The sequence below is a fragment of the Ceratina calcarata genome, unplaced genomic scaffold (assembly GCF_001652005.2).
Source record: "Ceratina calcarata isolate Rehan_Ccalc_2016 unplaced genomic scaffold, ASM165200v1 scaffold48.2, whole genome shotgun sequence".
In the NCBI taxonomy this organism is placed as follows: Eukaryota; Metazoa; Arthropoda; class Insecta; order Hymenoptera; family Apidae; genus Ceratina; species Ceratina calcarata.
Genome location: NW_017172225.1, coordinates 2,784,699 through 2,810,266, shown reverse-complemented (window position 1 = coordinate 2,810,266; position 25,568 = coordinate 2,784,699). Strand labels below are relative to the sequence as shown.

The following is a 25,568-nucleotide window of genomic DNA, read 5'->3' as shown; positions in this document are numbered from 1 at the left end:
GACACGCTGCGTGGGCATTGACCTGGACAACGGTAAATGTTAAGGTCCACGCCGGTGAAACGGTAGCGGGCGGCATTTCCGATACACTTGCAGCAACGATCCACGGACGGTACAATGAGCGCCGCGGCGGGACGACCGGGCCAACGTGAAAATGGCTCGGTACGTGTTCGCGACCGTTTACAATTATTTGCGACCCTCTGGAGCGCGTCTTTTTTTAATTCCTTTCTTTTCACCGAAACATATTTTTATGCTCTTTGACATAACGAGACGTCGTGTATTGCGTGTCCGAACGCGATGCCGAAACTGGATTTACTTTGGAAGCGTCAGACGCTCATACTCGACGAAACGTGCCGTACGGCACGAAACACACAAATGAGACGATCTCGTTTTCTAAAAATGAGAAGAGTGAAGGGGGAAACGTTCGATATACCGGTGATTCCATAAAGGGCCGGGACGAATCGTTCTCCCGATCGAATTCCAAAATCAGCAAGATCGCCGAACGAGCGGCAATGAAGTCGCCCGAGACCTCGCGGAATGTGGGAGCATCTGGCACGGGGGGGTCGCGCACAGCGGTCGATCGCGGGCGGGAGACAGAGAGAGCGAGACGAAGCGGTACGAGGAGAGAGGAGATCGAAGAGCACAGGGGAGTACGGTGCCCTGGAATGGTCCGACGGGGGTAGAAATGCTGAGCAACCCCGAAATTGCCCACCTCCTTGTTTGCGGCCAGCCCAGCGAGAGACGATTCCGCCACCGAGAGTGGAACGGAGGGGGGGAACCGCGTTCGGCGGGGCAAAGGAATCAGGAATTGGAATCGGGCCTTCGTTCACCGCTAAAGGGATCCGTGTACATCGGTCCACGACGGACCGGTGTCTTCGAGCTGTCTCCAAGTCGTTCCCAAAGCCAACCAATCATCCTTCGTCTTCGTTCGTCTGTCTTCAACTATCGAGAAAGTTTCGCCCGCCGGAATCGACGTGTCCTGGTCTGATGGATCAACCTCCAATCGCGCTCGACCATCGAGCTCGAGACGACGTTTCGATATTGAGTCGGGGAATCTCCGGTAGCCGGACGCTCGTAGTCGGTATGCGAGAATTTTACTGACTGTGTACTCGCGAGCGCAAATAGTCGTACATCGTTCTCGGAGAGGTTCACCTTATTCGTCCGAGGGTTCAAACAATTTCGACGAATATCGTCGTAGGGGAATATATTGTAGAACGGTGATCCTCTGAATATAAATCATAACAGAATTCGTAGATATCTCGAGGTGGAATCCCATGGTATCTCTCGTGCGCTCGTGTCCTTCGCTCACTTCAGTATTCTCCTCTGTTCATACCAATTTGTCAACGCCAGCTTCTCTCCTCCCCACGTCAGGATCAATTCGACGCGATATATTTATACTGCGCTGACTCTCCTCTCGTGGAGCGCGTGCTTATTTTATTACGACGAGGATCCATAATTTAGGAAATTCTAATCGTGAATCATGGATCGATCCGTCGGTTTGAATCTCTCGACGATCGTGAATGCGATTCGCGTAAATTTCTGCCGTGAAAACAACGGCGACGGTTTAAACGCGGGAGCCACTCGAATCGCGATTTGCACGCGCTATTCGCGATATCGTTTCTCGAGTAATACACTGGATATGCGTCGACCATGAATCACAAGGACTCTGTGAACGGGAACGGGAAAGAGGAAGGAGAGCTGTCGAAGGATCGGATCAAAGAATCCATTTTTCACGGTTTAATACAGCCTGTACGAGAATTCCGGGCCACGTCGACGAAGGGCAACAGCTGCCAACGTTCAATAGCGTCGCGAATCGTAAAATTCGGATATGAGACGCCGTACCGTCCTCGCAAGAAGCTGCGCCATCGATCAAACCTTCCAAATTGATTCGCGGCAAGATTTAGAAAAGATGATGCGACCAGTGTCTGTTCGTGTTGAGAAACGGTGAACGAGAGAAGGGCGAGAAGGAGCGAACGAACAAAGAGTTGTTCGCTCTTTTAACGGGAGGTTCCTTCGAGAGCAAGGAAAGGATTTATATGGAAGTTCACACTTCGGAAACGGCCGGGACGGGGAGAACTTAGTTTTCCACTCGGTTGGCCGTAAAAATTTTAATACGAACACGCCTGACGAGCAAAGTTTTCCCCCCTGGCCGCGGTTTTCTGGAAAAATTTATTAACACAAGAAGAGAGAGAGAAGAAAAAATAACCGGTCGGTCTACGAAGTTCGATTCCCCGATTTTCAAAAGTTCCGGGAATATCAATGAGCGCGATTAAAGTTCCTCGCTGTTCGCAAGGGCGAAAAATTATTATGAGGACCAAACGGTACGATGCTCTCTCCATTAGCTAATGAAAATTCCATTTCTTACCATCGCTTTTCGCTTTCTGCGTCCTTGACTAGAACTTCGAATGATCAGTCGAGATTCTTAAAGGAAGTGTTCATCGTCGTCAGTCGAAATTACTTTCCCCTCCTCCTAGTCAGTTCTCAATGTATTACGGATTTCATTATCCTCTTCGAAGTGTTCCAAATAGAATTTCTCTAACGAGTATTGTTTATCGTCGCGCAGTGCACGTCTCGAGTCGATTGAAACAACGGAGAAACCCCAGCGAGCCTCTCAGCGATTTAATTACTTATCGTTATACATATTTATCGTGGTCTACCAGGAATTCTGCGCGAGGAATAGATGGAACATTGGCTGGTAGAGAATTAATCCAGATTAATAGATGCCATCGGTGCCGAAAGTTTTCTTATTACCCGACTGACTGTCGTTATTCTCCGACAAATTGTCCAACTTCCAATTTTGTTCACTTTCATCTCATTTTTCATTGCGAAGAATGTAACAAAATGAATTTCGAATCTTTTTGTCGCTTTGAAAATCGATCGATCGGTGTCCTCTGTTAAATATAGAGAACGAAGTAGAATTTGCGACAGATATTTCTATTTTAAAAAGTGAAGAATTCAAGGATGGTTATGCTTCCACTCTTGAGATCTGCCCGAAATAAATTTCCAATTGCGCGCCGGATATTCTATAATATTTACGACCTTTCTTCTTAGTCAAAGAGCTTCCGGTTCGGGGGAGAACACGGTATGTGCGAACGAGACGGCAAACAGGGAGGACAAACAAGAAGGGGAAAAGCTTTTCCTTTTCGTCCGTCTTCTTTTTAGCTGATATTAGTTTGCGCTTGGTCACGCGAGTCGCATTACTTTTGCTCAGAACGTTATTCTACCATTTCTCAACTTACGAAACACTGGAACGCAATACGAACCATGTCCCAGACGTTGGTCGTCAGACTTCCATAATTCCATTTGAACGAATTCTTAAATTGACGCTTAATTTAGTTCAACGAAGCTCGTGGCGCTTGTGACGAATTGTAATAAATTTGATGTAGAAAATATGGGTGAGTCGAATCGATGCCGTCGAGGGGTTGTTCGCTAGACGATCGAGGACAAACTGTTTCCACAGAGAGGAGAGGGCTAGTGACGAATTAAGAGGCGTCGCTTAATTGACACTCTCTCGGAGGGTGCTCCCGTCATTTATTCTTCTTCGGTGAAACATAGTCTGTCTACCCTTTGTCGCGAGCCCCGTGATTGTCTCCGGCGATTACGGTTTTCGGGGGTTGTTTGCATTTAGGAAGCCATCAACGCTTAATCGCATTCCTTCTCGCCTCGGGAGATTGAAACTTTCGGGGAGAGCCACGCTAGCAAACCGTAACTTGCCGCATTTACATCGTATCCACGTACCACGGGCTAAATAGGCTGTCCATGGAAAAAAGCTCGGCGGAACGACCCGGCCCGGTCGAACGCCCTCGGGGAAACGAGCACCGGTTAAAAAAAAGGAACGTTGATTTTACGTAGCATCGGATCGAATAAAAAAAATTGTACGTTCCGAGTCTCTACGATGTCGAGTTCAGTCAATTTTTCATCGTCGAAGCTGAAGATCGAGTCGTCGCTTTGCCTTCCGTTTGCTCGCAAAAATTTGGTTCATTCGACGTCGACGGGAGTCGAGTTGAAGGCGGGAAGGGAGAGAGTTGGGCTCTCTCCGCTGATCACCGTTCATTAAATCGTGGGACGCAAAGTTGATCAGGGGATCTCCTAAAAGGAAACCGAAAACGTTAATTGAAACGTGTCCGCCGCGAGCGGGACCGGCACTCGAAACTTCTCGCGGAGGAGGAAGAAAAGGAAAATTCGATGGACCACAATGGCAAAGCAGCTCGTCGGGGGACCATTTTCGTTCCGCGCCGGGCAACTTCCTCTTAAAGGGCTCCGTGTACTCTCGTGGCGAGTCAGGTCCGTCGTGAAAGGAGGAGCGAAAGGGGTGGGTCTCGTGGCGAAAAAGTTTGCTCCGCGTTAAAACGAGTCCTCTGCCGCGCATAATTAAGACCAATTAATATTCGAATCTCGTTTTCGTTCGGCCTACGCCGACCCGTTCCCCGTCTCGGCCTCTCGCGTCGCTCGTAGCCGACGCGACGACGACGTAGCAATGACTCGAGGATCGGACGTGAATAAGTCACGCTAAATAAGCTTGGTGACGGGCATTCATTCGATTCACGACTTTTACAATGGGGGAAGGATTTAATAACGTCCACGTCCGTTATTAACCTACTCCGGGCGCCGTTTATTCCATTCGTACGCGTTTCAGTAGAATTATTCATTTCCCTGCAGCGAGTAATTGGAATTTTTAACCGTTTTTTTTCCAAGTGGTCCCGCCCTCTCGAACGGTGACACTTTTTTTTTCATTTGCACGGTGATATTATTTCCGAACAGTTTACATTTCTTTGCGTCCGGCGACCGTTCCTTTAGTTTCGTCGTACGAGAAGATATCTGCTGACGCGCCAGCATGGTCCGAGGTCCGAGGAAATCCTGAATCATCCCCTGTTCCATCTCGGCCCTCTTTTTCCCCGTCTGATTCTTATTCGCCTGCTCGCTGTTCTCGTAGTGCGATTCGGCTAGCGCTGCTGCGACGATACATCGTTTACAGGAAACCAGTTGGTCCGGATCGTCTCGCGCGGAACGTATATTTCTGATATTTCGAATACAAACTCGTTTCCCTTTATCCGTGCTCGAGCGTGCACTTCGTCTCGTCGCATTAGTTCGCGTTATCTGAATTTACGTCTGACACTCAGATGGAGAGAGGCCGATGTTCTCCGAACCAGTCCTCGCCGGTCGCTTTTTATGCGAAGCACATCTCTCGCGATATCGGTTTTAAAAATGAAATCTACAGCCCCGTATTCAGTCGCATCGTATCCGCGTATCCTATCACCGTTACCCGTGCAACGTTTATGAGAACGAGTGGTCAGTTTCATAATTGGATGAATCGATTCGTCGTCACACGGGGTTCATTACGTGCACTCCTCGTGTTTCAGTTTGTCTATAAACGCATAACGTCCACGATCGGCGCATCGATGAAATAAACGATCGCGTCGCACGTGAATCGCTTTAATGGAACAGAAGTCGGTCCGAGCCGGAAATCAATTTCTCGACTTCGATTCATTCATGCAAACTCTCTCTGCTCAGGTCCCGCGGGGGCTGAAGCCTCTGCAAAAAGCCTCGTCTAACGCCATCAGTATCACGCTTACGCTGCAGCACCCGAAATGTCTGCCATTCTTTCTCCATTCGGAATCACTTTGCACCCCCTGACCTTCCGTCACGGTGTCGAGTGTCTACCATCGAAGATATACGACGGAATCGTACTCTTCCACCCTCGCCGCGTCCTCCTCCCCCGTTGACGCTACCCGCGCGCACACGCGTCGCCAGACGAACATTTTCCCCCATTATTTGCGCGTCTACTCGTTCGACCCCCGAGTGCTTAACAATACCGCAATTGTCGAGTTCCTGGTAATATCGTTACATTCGCGTTTGCTAGCGAACAGACTGCGCCGATGAATCATGCATCCCCCTTTTTATCGATCGCTCGCAATTTGTCCGCTCTTTCGTTCGCGAAACGATCGATAAGGATCTGACTCTTATTTCTCAGAGTAAAAGGTACAAACGATGAATTTCGTTCATGTGTTTCGCGATGAATTAACGAGGCGACGTAAACGGTGACCGCGTTCGTGGGATTGGGAACCGCGGGAATTCCACACCCTTTCCAACGAAAATTGCAGCTTAGAAGCTCGGCTTACATGATTCAATGCGAAGATCTAACAGCGGAGTCGCGTTTACGAATTCCACGCGGCTAAAAACCATGCCCGGTAGGACAGGCGCGTTCGAAGACACCGGGGTACTCGGTTCGCCGAGGAATTCGTGCTGCTCTTCTCGTTTGCTCGAAAGTGGTATCCTTTATTGTTCCCGCAAGAGCTTTCCCGTTCCGAGAGAAGAAACGCGAACAAGCCATGAGACGGGTTTAGCAAAAATTTAGTGAGCGATCGTTGTAAGTTGGCAAGACTAGAAGCTACTGTACTTTGCTTGGAACTCGAAAATGAAGAATCCAATAAGTGAAATGGGAATAATGGAACGTAGAACGTAATGGAAATACTTGGAAACCTTTAGGAGAGTCTCTCGTTCGAAGAATTCGTCTCGCAAGAGTTTTGGGGACGCGCATAAAGGGAAAGGAGGGTAGTGTTTTCGAAACTCGTCAGAGTCTGTTTCGAGAGGGTGACACCGGGACGAAAGAAAAGGGAACAGAATAAGAGCGTCACGCAAGTGGCTACGAGGAGGGCAGCACGAAACGTAAACTTTATTCCGGACAATGCCAGGCCTGCTGTCGGTGGTGCTGTTCTATTATTTTCATTCAGTCAGGCCCGGTAGCCCCGGGCAACCCCTAGCTGCGACGGCAGACGCTTTTAATTTCGTTATTCCCTCTCGCCGAGGCGACGCGCTTCGTTTTTTTCTACCCCCGGGGCGGCAATTTGTTCCTTTTGCGGGAATCCTCGCGTCTCGAAGGTATCGGGAAATCGGTTTAATCGGCTTGACAAATTTCGCGATTCAAATCTCCTTTTCATAAAGAGTAACGAAACCGACTTCGCTCGAAGTTTCTTTTTGACTACGTCGGTTCCGTCTCGAGTCACGAGGGTCAGCACGGGAGCAAACTCCTCGTGAAAAAGTCGGTCAAGTGCCGGTACAATGCTAAAGTGTTGCGAGACGTAAATGGTGGGTAGAGAGTCGAAACGATCGTTGCACCTATAAAATTGTCAGTACGTCGTACCAAAATTGTCGTACCAGACGATTCTCGTTCCCTGGAGCATTCTTATTATTGAAACGTTTCCGCGTCGATATTATGATAAAAGGTACATTGACGAATCTCCGAGGAAATTAATTAAAGAGGGAATTTTATCGTCGTGTACTCGAGTTCGCGAGGTGTCGGCCGAAAAACGGTCGGAAGCATCTTTAATTTAGCCCGCGTCGCGCGTCGTTCGAATTTACCGGTGGCGAATTCATCGGCTCGCATAATCGCGGAGGGTGAATCGGCCCGTGAAGAAACCCTTGGCCGACTACCATTGAAAATCGGTTTAAATTCGCTAAGAAGCAGGAAGAATCAAAATCGTTTTCCCTCGTCGAATATTCAACCACTCGAGTCGTTCGTCGAGCGTTTCTTAATCGGTCGAGGGAAAAATTTATACGTCTCGAACGAGAGCGAAAAATCGAAAAAAGCATCTCGAGATCTTCGGGAAATAATATTTAAGTATTACTCCGTCTCGTGATTGTAGAGAAAGGAGGCAGGTATTATTCCGATCCATTAATATCGTTCAACTGGCAAATTGGATTATATCCCTTTAAAGCACCCGCTGTCTCGTCTCTTGTTTTCGACGGAAAAACTTTATGACGAACGATCGCCAAGAAAAATTGTACAGATCTTACGAACAGATTAAATGATTTATTTGTTTTAACTCTGTTCTCGGTACAGCAGCGTGGACACGGTTGCGCCGTCGTGATTTTAATAGTATGCTCCGGTAGTTTATCAAACGAGAGAATGATGAGGAAAATTCACGGTGAAGAAACTCGGCGATGGGATACGTCTGACAAGTTAATAACTTCTCTGTGAAAAGACACAGTGCATAATATGAAGTAAGGGAAGTATCCTCTGCTGGATTTCATAAAAGCCAGTACGACGTGCTTTAATAAAGAAAATTCGTCGAGACCTCGACTACACTTTTTAAAAATAACGAACCGTCGCTGGAAGCGCCTACGAAAGCATTAATCAAAATTCTCGACGAGCTTGCGGTCGATCGATATCGTGAACGATCGATATCGTAAACGTTACGTTTGCCCGTGAAAACGAGACCTCGCCGAAATATTTTGACGGAGAAGTGAGAATCAGGGCCGGTTAAACGACCAGCTCTCGTCGCACAACGACGTTCAATTTACTTAACGTCGTTTAGCAGTACGTGACAAAGGGCATCGCGGCTCACGGAACAGATTTAATAAGAGCGACGGGACGGGTAACGAGAGACGGGGAGAACAACAATTACTCGAGTTAAACAAATTTTCGTGCCATTGAATGAACAAAGGACCGGAGATACCTGCCGTCGTCGCTTTATCATAATGCGCCGCCGCGCAACGTTCAAGCACTCGACCGCGGTGAAAGGAAAACGTTTCCTAAAAAGACCTTTCGCCGCGTTTTAATAAATACGCGATGGAGAGTTACTGCCTGGCCGTTGAACAAAAGCATCTTCTCGCCACTTTCCGTCGTTCGGTCCTCATTATCGCTCGAGGAAGCTCATTGCTTCGTTTCCCCTCGACGGTATGACGAAAAAATGAAACGGGTTTCTATCCTGCGAAAGGATTCGTTGACGGAGTGAACCCTTCCGAGATTTAATTTTAATGCAATGACACTGAAAATATCTGAACGTTTCATTTGTCGAGCGACGCGTACTTGCATAGAAACCACTCTGATCAGCGGGTACGGTCGAACGGGAGCCTTTTGATCAGCATTTAAGTGCATTTGTCACGCCTTGTCTTGGGTCAAGAAGGTGGAAAAGGAGCGAAATCCTGTAATATCGGAATCCTGTAATTAAATGTTAATTCGGCCTGGGGTCGTTCGTTCAATTAAACATACCCGGTGTCCTGAATGTATCAATTAACTGGTAGTACGTTCAACGATGCGACTACTGCAAATAGACGCGAACGAAATCGATCTACGTTGTCAGAGAGCGGGGAGAGAGAGAGAGAGAGAGAGAGAGAGAGAGAGAGAGAGAGAGAGAAAGGCAAATGAAAATACCGTTTCTTTATTCTCGTCCGAATTGGAAAGCAGCTCGTTTAACGACCCTCACTTTCGAAGGAAATTATTGTCAAGTGGAATTGAAAATCCCTTCGGCAATTAAACGTGTGCGAGAAAGAGTAGGTAATCTCTTTTACAACTCACTCTACAGCTACTCGATTTCAATCAAAAACCATCGATGTATGGAAAGAATTAATTTTTATGAAATCGATATTTTCCTGGTGAAAATAATAATTTTCGACACGCGTTAAATCAAATCAGGGATACTTCTCAAATGTGAAAAACAACGTTTAATACGGAATTGTTTGAATTAATTGCTGTCATTTTATATGCAAAAGAAATTTTCTCTCGCAACAATGATAATTAAACGAGGGAAATCGATCCTCTCTCGATCGGCGAACTTTGATACTTACGTGTCAGTTTTAATTATTGGACGTGATTTGATCATGGAAAAGGTCCTCGTCCGCGGTAACAATGGAGCATTGACAAGAAGAAATAATACATCTCTGACTAAAATGACTCTCTATATCAAGAGTGAAAGAGATAATGGAGAGGTGGAAAGTCCTTTTCATCGGTCCAGTGAGTGAAGTCTGCCGATATCGTACGGAATCTCTTCTCCTGTCCGCGGCGATGAAAAAGGCTACTTGGGCGCGTTCACCGACCGGAAATAATCGAATCTTCGCTACTTATTGGTTACCCTGAAACCTTTTGTGAAGGACGCGGGTTTCCGGGTTCCCAGTGTATTTCCGCCGCGGTGCATTCGATCCCGCCAGACAACGGACAAACACTAGAACGAGTCGAACGGATAATCGAGCATTGCCGCGGCGGAAAAGGCATTTCTATTGTTTTTACCCTCGGAGAAACCGAGTAGATTCTGTAAGTCAATTTTACATCGTATTCTATTCGTCTTTATCGCCCGATCGGTCGTTTCGTGACGCGTTTCACGAACATCGCGTCGAGACGTTAACTGAAAACGGATTAAAACGATTCGCTGCTGGAAAGATTTTATTAATAGGAACGCGACGAGGTTTTGGCACGCGTTAAATTTTCTATAGAGACCGCAGAGTAGAAAGCGTGGGGAAAGAGTGATAATGGAAGAAGGTACTAAACATTTTCCTCACCCACATGCCCGAAAAGGTGGAATTATTCAGGCTCTTTAACTCCGTTCAGAAGCGTGCATAATAGAATCTATAATGGCGCATCTCGGCCGGCATCCCTTTGGACGTCGTTCCTGAATCTTTTAAAGCGACTGATTGCTTTTACATTTCAACCCCGTCGTCGCACGCTTCCCGACCCACCGTTCGGATAAATACTTCGTCGAAAGCGGCGGTGGCTGACACTTGCCGCTCTCTCTTTTTTCCCGGGGTCGAGCTGTCGCGAGGAAATCGGAGGAAATTCAGACCTTCGATGGATTCGGAAAAGGGATAAAAGTGTTTCTTAGGAAATCCCTCCGCTTACAGACATTTCACCGGACAGTTTATGCCTCTTATTTTGCCTCGAGGGTGTCGAGATAAACACGAAGCGTGAGAGTGGACATCTTCTAAAAGCTCGAGCGGATCGAGAGACACGTTACATTTTTATATTTTCTCTGCATATCCGGTTGCTCCTTCGTCTCCTTTCGCGATCTCCGAATAAACGCTTTGAAGAATGGTCGATCGTCTCCTCGAACCAGTGAGACTCGGGACGCGCTCGTTATCCGAAGAAAATCGCTCCTAATTGTATTTGCTCTGTCCACTCGTTTCCTCGAGAGAGAGAGTAAACGTGTCGGACGAAAGCAAAACGGTATTAATTAATTCCCTCGGTCCTAGAGTTAAATGAAATAATTGAATTCCTTGAACGCGGAAACAGCAGTGGTACGGCATAAACGCGTCAGCCTCGGTGACTAAATCACATTGTCGTCTAATGAAAATGTATCGTTATCTTCCCACTCGTGTTTAATACGTTCGTCGATCACGACGTGACATTGGATTACGAGATCGAATTGACGAGTGGAACAGAACCGGGGCCTTTTAATTTCCTCGGGAGGAATAGTGCAACAGGTTGACGCTTTATTTCTTGGATATAGTTCTCAAACTGCGATGATTTTATTCCACGGCTCGTACCGCTTTACTGCCTTATAAAAAACAGCTTTCTGTTAGTTCTTCAACTTGAGGAATATGAATGTTCTTCGTGAAACAATGTTTGATTTGAGACTACGCTCCTCAGCTGTCTTTACCTTGGCAAATTTTGCTTCTCAGGAATTCTAATTAAAATCCGATCGAACGACGCGGCTCCGAGTCTTGAAGAGTTCTCGATGCGAGTCGCAAACGGTCGAAAGGAGTTGAAATACTCGCGGCAGTTTTACAACGAATCGAGCTTCAGCCACGATGAAATAAAAATTTTCAACGAAGCTCGATTACAAAAATTATCCACCGTTCATAACCGAATTGAATATGCCGATCGTTTAGCCAAATTATTCCATAAGTTAATTACGTTTCCCACAACTCGATTTCAGATGCAAAATACACAAATTATTCATTCAATAAAAATGCATGAAAATGTCGCCCGCGGCACGGTTTCGACGTCGGAATCAACGATTCATTGAAACGGCGGAGTTTCGGCCTGTTTATAATAATTTGTTTAGTTTTATTTTTTAACTGGCGTACCGCTTCCCTCGACGAAGTCGACGGTTTCTGCCGACTGGAGATTTCACACGACGCGGTTCAGGAGTAAATGTCGCGCGACAGAATTTCGGAATCTGGCTCGATTTCGGTTAATCGCGAATACCTCACGCGTTCGTGTTCGCATACATCATCCGTTCGTGCGCATACCGGGTGTGCTAATGGAACCATTACGGAAACGGATTTCGTACGTAGATCGATCACCGGCAACTAATCGGAGTAGCCTGGGCCACCGGCGATTCTAATTAACTTAGCGAAACCCGGGGACCCCTTCAAACAGACGTTCGTCGACTATCACGATTTTATTAAATCCCTTCCCAATATGCGGTTCGATCCTCCGGTAGTTACGGGGGTAATTGACCGTCACGGGTCACATAGGTAATTCTCAGAAATCTTTTTCGTACACGACTGATCATCCTCGAAGCAATCAGTCAGCCATCTTTTAAACGGCTGAATCATCGAATATCTACTCGCCAGAGAAATTGATTTCGACTCGAAGACACCATCAAGTATTTCGTTGGTTTGTACAAAACGCGCGGTAGTGGAAGGAAGATGAACGTTGTAATTTTTGGTTGAATAGTGTAGTTTTGTATAAACGTAGGAATGTGCGAAAGTAATACCTCTGAAGGGCCCGCAACCTCTGGAATAATATTGCCCCGACATACGTGCATTTTAAAAATCAACAGCCGCGCGGACGTTTCTACGGTCAACTTTCATCGAAACGATGTTTTCAATGCAAATAACGGTGGTAGTATCATTTAAACGCGAAACCATAGAATTTTCCTAAATGTAATTAAACCGGAAATATTGCTTTACCATTTTTACGTTTTTCTCGTTTTTTCTGCCCGATTGATCGTGAGCGATGCGAAAATTCGGAACATCGTCCCATCTCGCCGGTTCGAAGAGCCTCGTCGCGTTTAAGAAAAGCGGGATGAAAGCACGGTACGGTTCGGCGAAACTGGGGCACACGCCCCCGCACAATGGTGAATAGACACTCGAGGATTTGCCGGAAATCAGCGTCGAACCGCGGATCACGATCGAAGCGAAACGATCGTGATTGAAACGCGGGTATCCCGATGAGTGATTGCCAACAGGCGTAGAGATCCGTTCGGTTCTCGGCGGGAACAAAAGTAGAAAAGGGTTCTCGCGGATCGGAGAGACTCGAAAGCACTTAACCGGCTTTCCCGTCCGCGGTATTTCCCTTATTACGCTCCTGTTCCAGTAAACAAATGAGATTTATCACGAGCACAGAAAGTTGCCGGACGAATCCCGGCTTGCTGCGAAACGGGCGGAACGGGGGAAGGCACAAGGCGAGATAACAACGAAGAAACGGGACGAAAGTGGGAAAAAAGTTGGATGGGTAGGAGGGAAACGAGGTTCGAGGGGTGTGCCAGCCGTAGAATGTAATTTGAAAAGTTTTCTCGTTAAATTGCGCAAAACGCGTGCGGTACAGGCGTCCGCGGACACACGGAGACGGAAGCGGTCGCGGCACCGGGGACAATGACGAGAGGGAAGGGGCTCGGTCGGCTGATTTTAATTATGGAATCCGCGGAAGTGAAACGGTCAATTTTCCTATAGTTGCACCGCCTTTGGCCCTCTTTTCGATTCTACCTGGCTATACGGATTTCAATCGAGATCCCTCTCCCACCGATGCCAGTCGCCCTTCCAAACCCCTCCCCCCTCCGATCGATTTCCACTCGACTCTAGGAGAATATCGGAATGCCGAATTACGATTCGTCCGTCGAATAACAGACGGAACTCTCGCCTCCCCACCTACTTCAAACTTTTTGACCGTTTTATGACGAAAGGGTCGAAGCAGCATGCTTTGTAACGTAATGAAAGAGGGCCACGCGATTTCGATAGCGAGTACGTTCAATTTTTGCTCTTCAGAAATTCTACTGCGGGAACAAAATATTTGATACGTCAGATTCACGTTTTGTGAATACGTCTGCTCTTCCTCTCCACGTTCGGAGGCGAACAAAAACGCGCGGAAGGGAAAGACAGGCAGCTGGGTAATCGCAACGGAAGAAAGCGAAAACGAAAGGGTCGGACGAAGCGAGAGGAAAGATAGGCCGGTTTTACGAGCCGTAGTAATTACGGTTTCGGTGTTTTCTGGTGTTAACAGTTGTATCTGGCCCTGACGTCGGCCTGTCCCCTCTGTTTTCCACCCTCCTTGCGGCCGTCCCAACTGTCGACGCAATTTTCCAATCCGGGAATAACGCTCACCAGCCCCCGTGTCCTTTCCGCCTATTGTCTCAGTTCGTTTTTCTCCGATCTCATCTCTGCCACGGTTTCGACGAACAGAGGCAATTTCCGTCGCGATCGACGACGGTGTTGTTCTTTAGAACGACGAAAACGACGCCTGATCTGTTTCGTAGTTGAACTGGATCAGTCGTGAATCAGCAGTCGTACGTAACTTCATATGGCCGGTTTTAAGTGACTGATCGATGTCATCGATACGAGTGACTCTCGTTCGCGTAGACAAAGCGAAAGAGGGAAGACTCTGAGCGAGAATAATTTCGCGACTGTATCAGGAACAGAAAGAGGGAGAGAGAGAGAGAGAGAAAGAGAGACGGTTCCGTGCAAGTATTCCTTGGTTCGTATCTGTCGGTCTCTCGAATCCAATTGCGCCCTTTGAATCCCGCGTCCCGTCTTTGTCCTCGAGTTTTCGTCCTTACGGAATTAATTCGTTCCGTTCCTTCCGACTGGCAAAGAAAGGAACGGAACGTGGCAAGCCTCGTCCTCTCCAAAGGGATCCTCCACGCCATTACGCCGCGTTCCTGTAGGAATTCAAGGTGGAGCAGTCGACGACAATTTATAACGAGTCGTTGAGCTACTTTGAGGGCCCTCACGATGTTCTCCCACTCGAACCACTTGCCCAACTTCGGGATCATCTTCTGATCCGACTAGCCGGTCTATTCGCGACGCGGCCACTTGTCGCTAATATTTTCTTTCGCTCTCGCTTTCTCTCTCTCTCTCTCTCTCTCTCTCTTTCTCTCTCTCTCTCGGTAGTTTTAATGATCGATCGTCCCCGCGAATTTTTAATGAGCCAAATAAAAATTGCCAAACGATGCCAGAGGTAGACTTTTAAATCCGGGAAAATTTGAGACGAACGTGGAAAATGAGGACGCGTTTAAATTTATTTCGATAGCGGTTTATATGTTTTCCGATTTTAAACCTCGGCTATTTTCTTCCGTTCCAAAATTATACATTGCTCAAGTGGGCATTGCCGGTACTGAATAGCTTCCACTGCTCTCGTTCGTACGAATCGCTATTACAGGCTGTTCATATTAAGAAGCATACGAACTCAAAATTAAATTATCTGGCCATACTGGTCAGGACGTAAACGGGGGTGTCGATTAGAATATATTCCGCGCCGTGAAAAAAACTTCGCGTAGCGAAAAATCGTTTCGACACCGGGTGGGTTCGCAAAAACGGTCTAAACCTACGCCCGGTTCTTTTCGCTTGCACTGCCATTATCGTTACAAGAAAGAACGCCGTTAAAAGTCTGAAACACCGTCGCATAATACCGGCGGCGGTACGCGTCGAAAGGCAATTAACGTTCTAACGGTGTACTCGCGCGACCCTTTACCACTTTTGCATCGAAAGCGTGAACGACTCTCACGCCGCGGAGGTCGCGGAACGTTTCTCTTCGCAGATGTTTCGCTGAATATGCATCGGTTCTCGTCTGTTTCGAACAGAACGAGAAACGTCTTCGTCTGTCCTGGCTTCTTCGTCTCATTCCCGAAAGTTACGTCGATCGCGAACCAGATGACGCTAACACAGGATCCGTCGTATTTTCGAGGGACTCGAGAACAACGAAATTTGAGAAATCTGTATTTCGTTCGCCGACGAGACGAGAAGCGACGAAATGAAATTGAGTAGCTGCGGTGATTTCGCAGCGAGATTTGTCAGGGCAGAGGTTTAAACAGCGGGAAGGCGAACAATTTGTCAACGGTTTCTTGCCAGTCTGCAGAGGAACGATGTCTGCGTAGACCGCTTTCGACAAAATGCTCTCTAATTACTGCTCTCTGCTGAAATATCACCGATCGCAAGAAGTACCTAATGATTTCCCCCGTCAGCGCGGTGGAAAAAGAAGCGAATCGAATTCACTGCGGAACAACGAAAAAACGAACGACGTCCGTTCGTAGAACTTAATTGGATCCGCGAGGGGAACCTTGATTTTTTATATCACGTCGCGAACCACGCGTCAGTTTTTCTCGGCCCGTATCTTCGAAGAATTTCGGCGTGAGATTAAGAGGTTCTCGAAACAAGATTCGAAACTGCGAAGTGGTTGCTCCACATTTTGCATAATTTATCGCGATCTCGCGGAATGCGTTTCAAGTAAGAAGCCGAGTTGGGAAACTGTGAAAGGGAGAAGATACACAGAACTCCCCGCGCGCGCGACGCGTTGAATAAGTCAGGATCGCGGAAGAAGTGTCGCGAATTTCTTTGTCCGCTGTATCTTACTATTTATACGATGCAAATCCGAGTTCTCCAACTTCCTCTTACCTACAAATGCCTCGATTCATCGATGGAAAAAATTGGAATATCTTTTTACGATTCGCGTCGTGCCGTTCGCGGACGAAGAAGCTTTTTCGATTCGACGAAATCTGAAGAGGAACGTCAATTGTCCTAAAAAAATAACGATCCGCGGTTCATTTTGGATCCTCCGATGTCTCAGAGTCTATGGCCTATCAATGACTGTCCGAAAGGTTCGTAGAATTTCGTTGACGATTTGCGTAACGAGGTTACACGCCGTCGTCCATCCAACGTTTTGCATAATTCATTGCGTTTTCGCAATGCGCCGCGTTTCACGGACCCGATTAACCGTGGAGACGTAATTTATGTTAGAATCGCGTTCCCATTCGCCTTTAGTCACATTCTTATCCTTCATTTGTATTCCGAAGCGAGCGCGAATTAAAACTCCGTCCCCGAGCAAATTCCTGCCAAGTTTAATCGTTTGCTTTTTAACTCGTCCGGCACTTGACGGCAATTAAAGTTCACGTACCTTCTTCGTTGCCTGATACGACGGTCGCGTCTCTTAAAAACGTGCCGTTTGAAAAATAGATTTTTCAAGGGGCTTCGATCGTCATGTTTGAGAACAGTGTGACGTACGTTCCGGGTGAAAACGACGCGGACCGTAGGAGGAGAAATTCCATGGGAGTACGCGTATTTGCAAAAGCACGACGACTGCGACGAGAATTTATTAGGTGTGTTTGCACTGTAAATACGGGCGAGAAAGGAAACGTTTAAGGAAGTTATTTACGAGCGTGTTAAGAAAGGTAGACAGTGTCATGGATCAGTTTTAGAATCCAGAAATAGTGGAGCTCGTCGATCCTTCGTTACGACAGTTTCGCGACGCGTACGAAACGATGAAATCCCTCTCATACAAAAAAAGAGATGTTTACGCAAGAGTAAAAATGCGATTATTACGATCTCGCGGTCCACCTACTGCCGTAACGGCATCGGTGCCGGTCATGGAAATATGTTTTATTCAGGCTCGAGTCAGACCGTCGACAAAGAATTTCCTTCCACGGTTACCATAAATTTACAGGAATAAATACGTCAATATCTCCGGCCGATGCCGGCTAGGATACCGAATCTGAATCTCGGCACCCCCTTCTGTGTTCTCCTCCTGGTTTTCACGCTCGCTGTTCGCCCGGTTTCCGTCTAATCCATATTCCGCTGTTAAACACTGTTTCGCTTTTCATCCGTTTCCTCGCTTTTGTCTCATCAGCTCCGCCTTTAAACTCTTTACCTGCCGCCTATTGTTCACTACTCTTTTTCGTCGACGCTTAGTTTCTGGAACCGTGTCTCGTTTCTTTTTCAACTCCTCTCGGTAGATAAGTACAGTTCATTTTTATCGTTCCGCGCTTTGTTCGACTCCTCTCGTCGCGTCTTTATCTCTTTGATCCTTCGAAACGGAAATTTCCGGATCTAAATCGCCTAAGAAAGGATTAACTCTCTCTGCCTCCTCCTCTCGAACGAAGTACCTATCTACTCCGTTGACATTTTCATAGCGCATACTTTACGGTAGCCGACCCTCCCTTTAAGGGGACCTGAGGGCATCGCGAGCAACGCATAAACGTTCCCTTATCGTTTCCTGTTTTTCCTTCGCCCATCCTCCTCGCTTTTAATTTCCTGCCATTTTTCAAGTGCTTCCCGTATTGATTCCCCTTTCATTTCCCTTCATCAGTTCTAATTTTCTACACGACTTCCTCATTTACTTTAGCTTCATATTTCTTTCATACCCGCGATGCTTTTTCTCCGCACATTTTTCTGCGTCGGGCGCCGTTTTTTTTTATCTTCGCCGCTCTTCTTTGTGCCCTTCCATCGACCTTTTTCCTTCGTCTAATTGTCTTCGCTTTCATCCTCGTCGCGGACCACATTTTCTCTCCACGGCGGTTTCGCTCGGTAACTCGCCATTGTCCTTATTTTTCATTGCCTGGATCGTCTCTGGAACCATCCGTTCACGGAGTTCGCTCGAGACGCGTGTGAACTTTGAAAATTCACTAGTCGCCGATTCACAAAGTTCAAGGCGGTGGGTAATGTCTGGGAAAATAAATATTCCAAATACCGTTTAATATCCTAAATCGCGACGAAACGCGTGGGACCTATCGTACACTCGAACGTGTTCAGCGATCGAGACGAATAAATTTCATCACGTTCCCGTAATTAATTAACGCGTTCTTCGTATCAGCCTCTTAAACAGCGTATCTTGCGCGTATCTCCGACTTCGACCCTTATCGCTGTTCAAATCCATTTTCTTCCCACCCCAGAAGTCCTCCTGCTCCGTCCCTCGCACACCGTCTGTCTGCTCTCCCTCCGCTACTTCCGCGCCCCTCGCGTTCTTCACCCTTTCGCTTTCCCTCTTTGTGCCGTCCCTCTCTCCCTCGGGACCGTGGCGCGCACCCTCCGCCACCTCGGGCCAGGCTGCAAGCATCACCTCGCGATTCCACGTGCGCTTCCACCGTGACAAAGCCAGATTTAAGCTCCGCTTATACGAGTCGGAGCTTTCCAGTCGGTTCGAGCTCGCCGGGGTCCGCTACATAACGATTTTCCGTCCCCCTCAACCCCTTCCGACTCCACGCCTGACGTTTTGTTATCAGCCATAATAGACCGCGTTCCGCGAGAGCAAAGCGAAACGGTGTGGTGGCGAGATTCAGAGAGACGATCTCTCGCGTGTCCCCATGAACGTCGAATAAAAGAGGAAAGTAAATAGGAGAAAGGGGAAAGGGGCGAGGAGACACGCCGGGAACACAATAGCCGTCCTTTGTGTCGCGTAATGCGGCCCGGACCTGTGTCACCTGCTTGCCGAATATGTCTCGAGTATCCGTTGCACGGTCGTGGTCTCTCAAGAAAACGTCTTTTAGCCGAGAAAATCAGACTTACTCGCGGCTAATTCTTGGGACGACGATTCATTAATTCCTACCGTTCGTAACGTGGTCGTAAGAGACGAAGTTGATGCGTAGACGTGAAACGTGGTCTCGAAAAATTTGAAAGTCGAGCCGGTACTGATCCACCAGTTTACACACCCGATGGATCCTGATGGAACCGTAAAAAGGACCAATCGATGAGTCAAAAAGAGTTTGGGAAGGAAGACCGATGACGGAAACACGAGAGTGGGAATGAAATAGAAGCCGTGATGCACCCCTCCAGTGCGCAATTCTGACGAGCTGGCAATTCGATCCTGAAACAGGACCCAGGAGACGGCGTAAAACTCGCCCCGCGTTCGTTCGTACCTTCTTTTCTACTTGACGATCGTTCGTCCGTCCGTCGCTATTTGTCTCGCCGAACTTCATCCGCCTTTTTGTACTCCCGTTCTACGCCCCTTAAAGATTCAATTTAATTCACTCACCATGGAGAGCTTTCAAATACGCCTTCCCGGCATTGATCAGCTGCCTCGCTCCCGGGTTGAACTTGTCCAGGATGTTCTGCAATCAAACGTAAAAACGTGTTTACACTTTCAGTCCCGCTGAGAAGTTCGACGAATGAACTCACTCGATATACGACATACGATGATTGAAACTTGAAATGAATGGCATCGTGAGAAGTGATTCAGTAAAAGACGTTTGGCAGATAAATCGGAAGACTCGTTCGTCGTTTATCGAGGTCGTCGTTGAATCCGTTGAAACGAACTGTCGGTTTCGATCCGGTATCGGTCGATTCAGTTTCTCTGCACGTATCTCGAAGTTCGTAATGAAACGATAAATTGCGGCGAAGAAAACCCGTTCGGCTGTGATATTGTCGCCGTGTTTCGCGACGAGATACACAGGCTGCTGCGCAATTGTGAATCGTAACTTGTCAAGCCTAGAAGCATCGGGGCACGTCTTCCTCGGACCTTGATCGATCGCCGGCCGTATCGACCAGGGTGTTAACGAGCGCGAGCCAACCAGATTACGTCAGTGTGACGAATCGGCCTCGCGAGCAAAAGTCAGCCTTCAGATGCATCGTCGGAACGCGGTCGGCTTTGTGGATCGAACGGGAAACCGCGAGCCGATCTTCGTTCGTTACTCGAACCATCGCGACTGGTCATACTCGTAATACCCGTCAGTGTCATCGAACTTTTCGTTGAATCGAGTTCAACGGTCGCGAACCAGACAAAAATCATACGAGGAAGTTAGAATTGAAGGCACGATAAGAGCCGTTTCGCAAAGACGAAGCGTGGAGAGTTTCGACCATCATCGTCGAGTCGGTACATGTCCGCGACTCTCGAAACTCTGGACATCCTCGACTTCTCCGCAGAGATCATCGAAGCGACGCACGGGACCGCGAGTAAACGGAGCTGAAAAGTAAACTGAGACAGTGTCAGCGGAAACTTGGCGGTTAGTCGATAGCGAGGGGAGCCAGATAGCCGAATAAACAGGATTCCCGGAGTGGGTACCGACGGTGGTGGACGTTATAATGAGAGAGAGAGAGCCAGTGGCATGGTTGCACACTGTTATCAGAAGAGAAGCGTGTACGGACGCCCTCAGGCATTCCAGCTTTGAGAGGACGAGGCCGGCCTTCCTGCGTCTATCTCTTCTCGGCGACCTCGGTCTCGCTCTTTCTTCTGCGGGTGCTCCTTTCACTCGGAGCGTTTCAAGGCGGCGCCTTTTAGCCGCTTACGGTCTCCCAGAGACCTCACGGTATCTGCGAGCCGGCGAACAACGAAAGCCTGTTTCGCGAGGGTGAACCGGAGCCACGATTAACACCAGAAATGCACTACGTTCTCCTGGCTCTCCTTTAACGAAACGAGTCCCCGATAAGAAAGGCTGGAGTAAATGCGAACACGGGGTAACATGAACATTTCCGACGATTCGCATGATTCGTTTAATTACCAGTCAGGTTGCGTATTTTCTAATCGTGACGTCATTCGCGACGCGGTAAAATCAATATGTGAACGAGAGCTCATTTTACACAGATGAACGAAGGATCGAATCGGGTTTAACGTTGGCGATCGTGGCCCGATTTCTGCGTTATTCATGGTAATCTACAGTAAACTCGTTCATCATCCGTCGTCGTGGAGTTTCTTCCATCACAGATGGAAGAAATTGGCCCGAAGAGGAACGTTAATAACAGCAGCTCGCTCTGTCCCGCGAGTAATGATCCACATAATCTCTAACCGAACATTTTCATGGATTTCGGAATCGTTAATCGGCTATCCGCGATATAAATTAACGCGAAACGAAAAGATACAATGGAACGCAAATGGTTCCCCTCGTAAACTCAATAATTAATCGGACGACTTTTCAAAATTATTTTCGACTGTTTATGCTCGTCAATAAATTGCACATAAATAGCGGGGGGTAAAGAAATGGGGAGCAAACGCGCGCTGAAGATAAACAGAAATCACGGTCGAATAAATTTCACGTGCGTGTTCGGATAATAATGAACGCGATTGTGAATGCACATTCGGGTGGATACGGCCGGAGTCTTGTATCAGTTTCGTGCCGGCTGCCAGAATGGACGGACGTGTTTGGAAATAATGCCGGGTAATGGGAATGCTGCCGTCGTTATAATTCGAGAAATTGTCCCCGCGATATTTCATTCTCAATGGACTCGATAAAATCCAATTTCTCCTATTATTTTGCCTCCTTCTTTGTTTGAGAACGGCGAAATAGAATTTCAATCGAAGAGCGTCCATGCCCATGTTTTGGTCGGAGATATCGTTGAGAAAAAGTGTCGTAACATTTTATAATGCGAATTGATTTCCCGTCAAATGGAAACTTGGTAAACGGGAGAGCGAGAGAAGAAGCGGCTTGGAAATCAAATCCGGCGAAACAGTAGTTTTGGCATAGTTTGGTGCACGAGGTGGATAATGGGTATCCTCGGGGCACCACACGGCGGCGGCGCGATAACGATTCGCGTCTGACCGTGGAACGGAAAGTGTCTTTGCTTATCACCATTAGGTAATTTGGCCGGAAACGTGGGATCGTCCAGCGGAACGGTCAAAGGACTAACCGTCGCCGCGGCTAATCCCCACCGGTACATACTGACTCGAATTCGAAATTCCCGTTCCGACGATCACCTCACGGAAACGCGTACCGTCGACTGCATTATGCCACCGGAATCCCGTCGAGGGTTCCTGGTTCTTGACTCTGATCGAATGTGTCAAGTGTGATCCACTCGGCGATAACTGCCGTCATTAGACGTCCGCTGGTAAACGTGGATTTGTTATAAAATTGCAACAAGAGGCGTTCGCACTTTTATCGTGTCCCCTGTTCGGCATGAGAGCGAATCTTTTAAAAGATTCCGGAGTAAAGCGAACAGCACCGTTTTAAATTCGCACGGCTATTAAGATTTAATCACAAGGGCAGCGCGAATCGAGCATTTCGTCCCATGGGAAGTCCCTTTGATTCGCGGGCAAGCCAGTCGAGTAAATCGTTCGGAGCGTGATTTCGCGGACTCTCCCGCGGTCGTTAAAGCTTTGGGGAATTTCGTTTTCGGGCGGGACGTTCCATTCGTACGATTACCGTTCGCAGGGTTGATCGACGGTGTCACGAAACGATCGTTTCGCGATGGACACGTGTAGCTCCGAGCTGTCCTAGGCCGAATGGTGGTCGGATCGGCCCGAGGGCGACGCGCGGCGTCAGTGTGGAAATGTGCACGCGAGGTGAACGAACGAATGGAAATTCAAGTGGTCTTCCGCTGTTCAAGGAACGACCTGTTCGCCAGTCGGCGACGACGACTGTACGCTCCATTAGCCGAGAGAAGACACCCGGTAGATCGACGACGATAGAAATGGAACAATTTTTAAACTTCGCTGGCGACGAGAAATTTTTAGACAATAATACCCGAGACGTTGACAAAGAATTGCCGATATTAATTTTGATTTATTTCAATGCGAAACTGTGTTCATTCGGTAATCTCTATCGAAATTCGTATGATGCATCAAGAAATAATCGCGACCATTCATTCTACGCATCAATACGATAATCATTTAGGATTCCGGATAATCGTTCGGCAGATAGTACCGTTAACAAACTCATTCATGTTCTGTAGTTTTTAATCCAATAGCCATTGAATGCATCGTCGGTTCGACGACGGTACGTACATGAATCGGATGAAACGCGTTCGACAGAGTCGTTACGTAACGAAACGGAATCGCATTGTGCGATGACTCGTGAAAGGCTTTAGCCGCGCGAGTCGTCGAATTTACCCGCGATCCATTCAGAGAACCGGTTCCTTCGGACGGCGTATCATCCTTGACCTCCCGAGGATCAGGGAAAAAAATACCTCCGAGTACCGTACGTCGACGGCCGATCGTTTGGCAATACTAATTTATAGCATTATTTTTCTCTGCTGGATGTCCGTAATAGAAAGAAAAATATATGTAGACACTTCGAGGCTCGGGAGCCTCGTATCGTCGATCAATGTATCGTAAACCGACTGGGCGATGATAAATTTCGTCAGGGTCAAAGGTTTGACGAGTCCGTTAGAGGACGATTCGTTTAGAGAGAAGTTTTAAACAGAGAAATCGGATTTGTGAAGTTTCAATATACATTCTTTTCTGTCGCGCGTTTCTTCCGCCTATTCTGCCTGCGCCGTTTCGCATGCAAGTATGGGTACACTTATTTTATCCCGTATTACGCATCGCGTCCGCGTAATAAACGGAACAGAAAACTAATGGCGCAATCTCTCACCGCGTAGTCGGAACGTCAAGTTATTTTTCAACGGAACCGACATTAGACAAAAATTGTTGCGTAATAACGCATACCGCGCACGCTGCACGCACATGACGCTGCGAAGCGAATTTGTCTCGTCATTTAACTGATCATTAGTACTATTACGCCGTGAAAAAAAATACGCTCCTGGCTCTGTTGGATAGGTACTCGTTGTCCAAGAAAATGTTTCGTGAGGACGCGAATATATAATTGATATTTCCGTCGTTCATAACTCGGTTTATGATAGCTCAGTGGTCATGCTTTTAATGTTTCGAACGGAGATATACGTTTGGGTCTGGCGCAATACCGTTAGAAGTACGATTGTTATACACCGCAGCTAGAACGGTGGCCATTGAAAACGTTTTGTCCGCGATAAAAGTGCCTTTTTTACTTCCTGCTGTTACTTTTGTATACCCCTTCTCTGTTCCAATCCGCGGTAAACCGATCACGTATAACCGCGCAGAAACTTCCGAAGACAAAAGAACGTTCCAGAAAAGCCCGTTCGCGGTTCGATCGCGACACGATCGTATCCGTTTCTAGTTGAAGAGCAAAAAGATCATGGCGCAGCTACGAATCGCATAAATACTTTGAGAGGAAATAGTCATTGTTTGATCTGACGATAAGAATCGGTCTCAGAGATCGACGACTGGAAGACGCGAAGTTTAAAAATAGCGTTGACCGCGCGAAATATTTCCGAGAGCTGACGAAACGGCTCGTCCGAGTCGCACGGGATTTAAAATTCCGCGACCGTTCAAGGATGTCAGGAGAGGGTGCACGAGGCGAAACAAGGCCAACGCCGGGCGCAGCAAGGTTAAATTTAACCCGGTACACCGATTCCGTTATAGTCCCGCATAACTGGCCACGCTGGGTAACCAGCAAGAAAATGGAAGCAACACGAGGTAACGGAGGAAGGTTTCTCTTATTGGCAACCAGTTGGTCTCGGCTCGTGTAAAAACGAGAGGCGACCGAGGTGGAACACCGAGGAGAGAGAAAACGAAGGAGAGAACCAAGCTTGGAAGGCGGAGATGAAGCCAGAAGCCAATGAACGCCGACTAACGGTACGCGATGCATGAATTTCGTCTGCACCGACGTATGTAGCACGCTTTACCGTGCTCGCTCTTGTGAACGCTATTGCGACACGTGTAAGAGAGCGACGTGGGACAAAGATGCGGTGCTTCTCATTTGGTTATATTTCGACGTATACGTTATATACATTAAAAACTGGACCCGGTCTATCGAGGAAATTTCGATTTTTCGTCGACGGATACCGTTACCTCGTGCACCGTTGTTGTTGCTGTCCGGTGAATGGCACCGAATAAACTGACTGATCAATCGGAACGCCGCCGCCGTGTTTCGTAACGTTTCAATGAACGTTGGATGATTTCACGGCATTAGAAGTCGCTTTCACGCGACCCGTTCTCTCTAATGACGAAATCGAATTTCCTATGCAACTTTTATGCCGAAGTCGATGGATAGAAATTATCAACACGACGATTACTGAGAAACTAATTGTCAGTAGACGCCGGATTCCATCTGATATCATGAACGCTTCATTTTGTTAAATATCTGCGGTCCAATCGATGTCTTAAGGATGTATTGGCTATACAG

General features: G+C 47.6%; 1 protein-coding gene across 1 annotated transcript in view; it reads right to left on the bottom strand.

Moving 5' to 3' along the window:
- Positions 1-25,568, bottom strand: part of IRSp53 (Insulin receptor substrate 53 kDa) — a 106,681-nt gene that overhangs the window by 44,175 nt on the left and 36,938 nt on the right. The window contains exon 3 of the mRNA XM_018029435.2: positions 19,673-19,748. Within this exon, the coding sequence (XP_017884924.1) occupies positions 19,673-19,748 (76 nt within the window). The remainder of the gene's footprint in view (positions 1-19,672; positions 19,749-25,568) is intronic.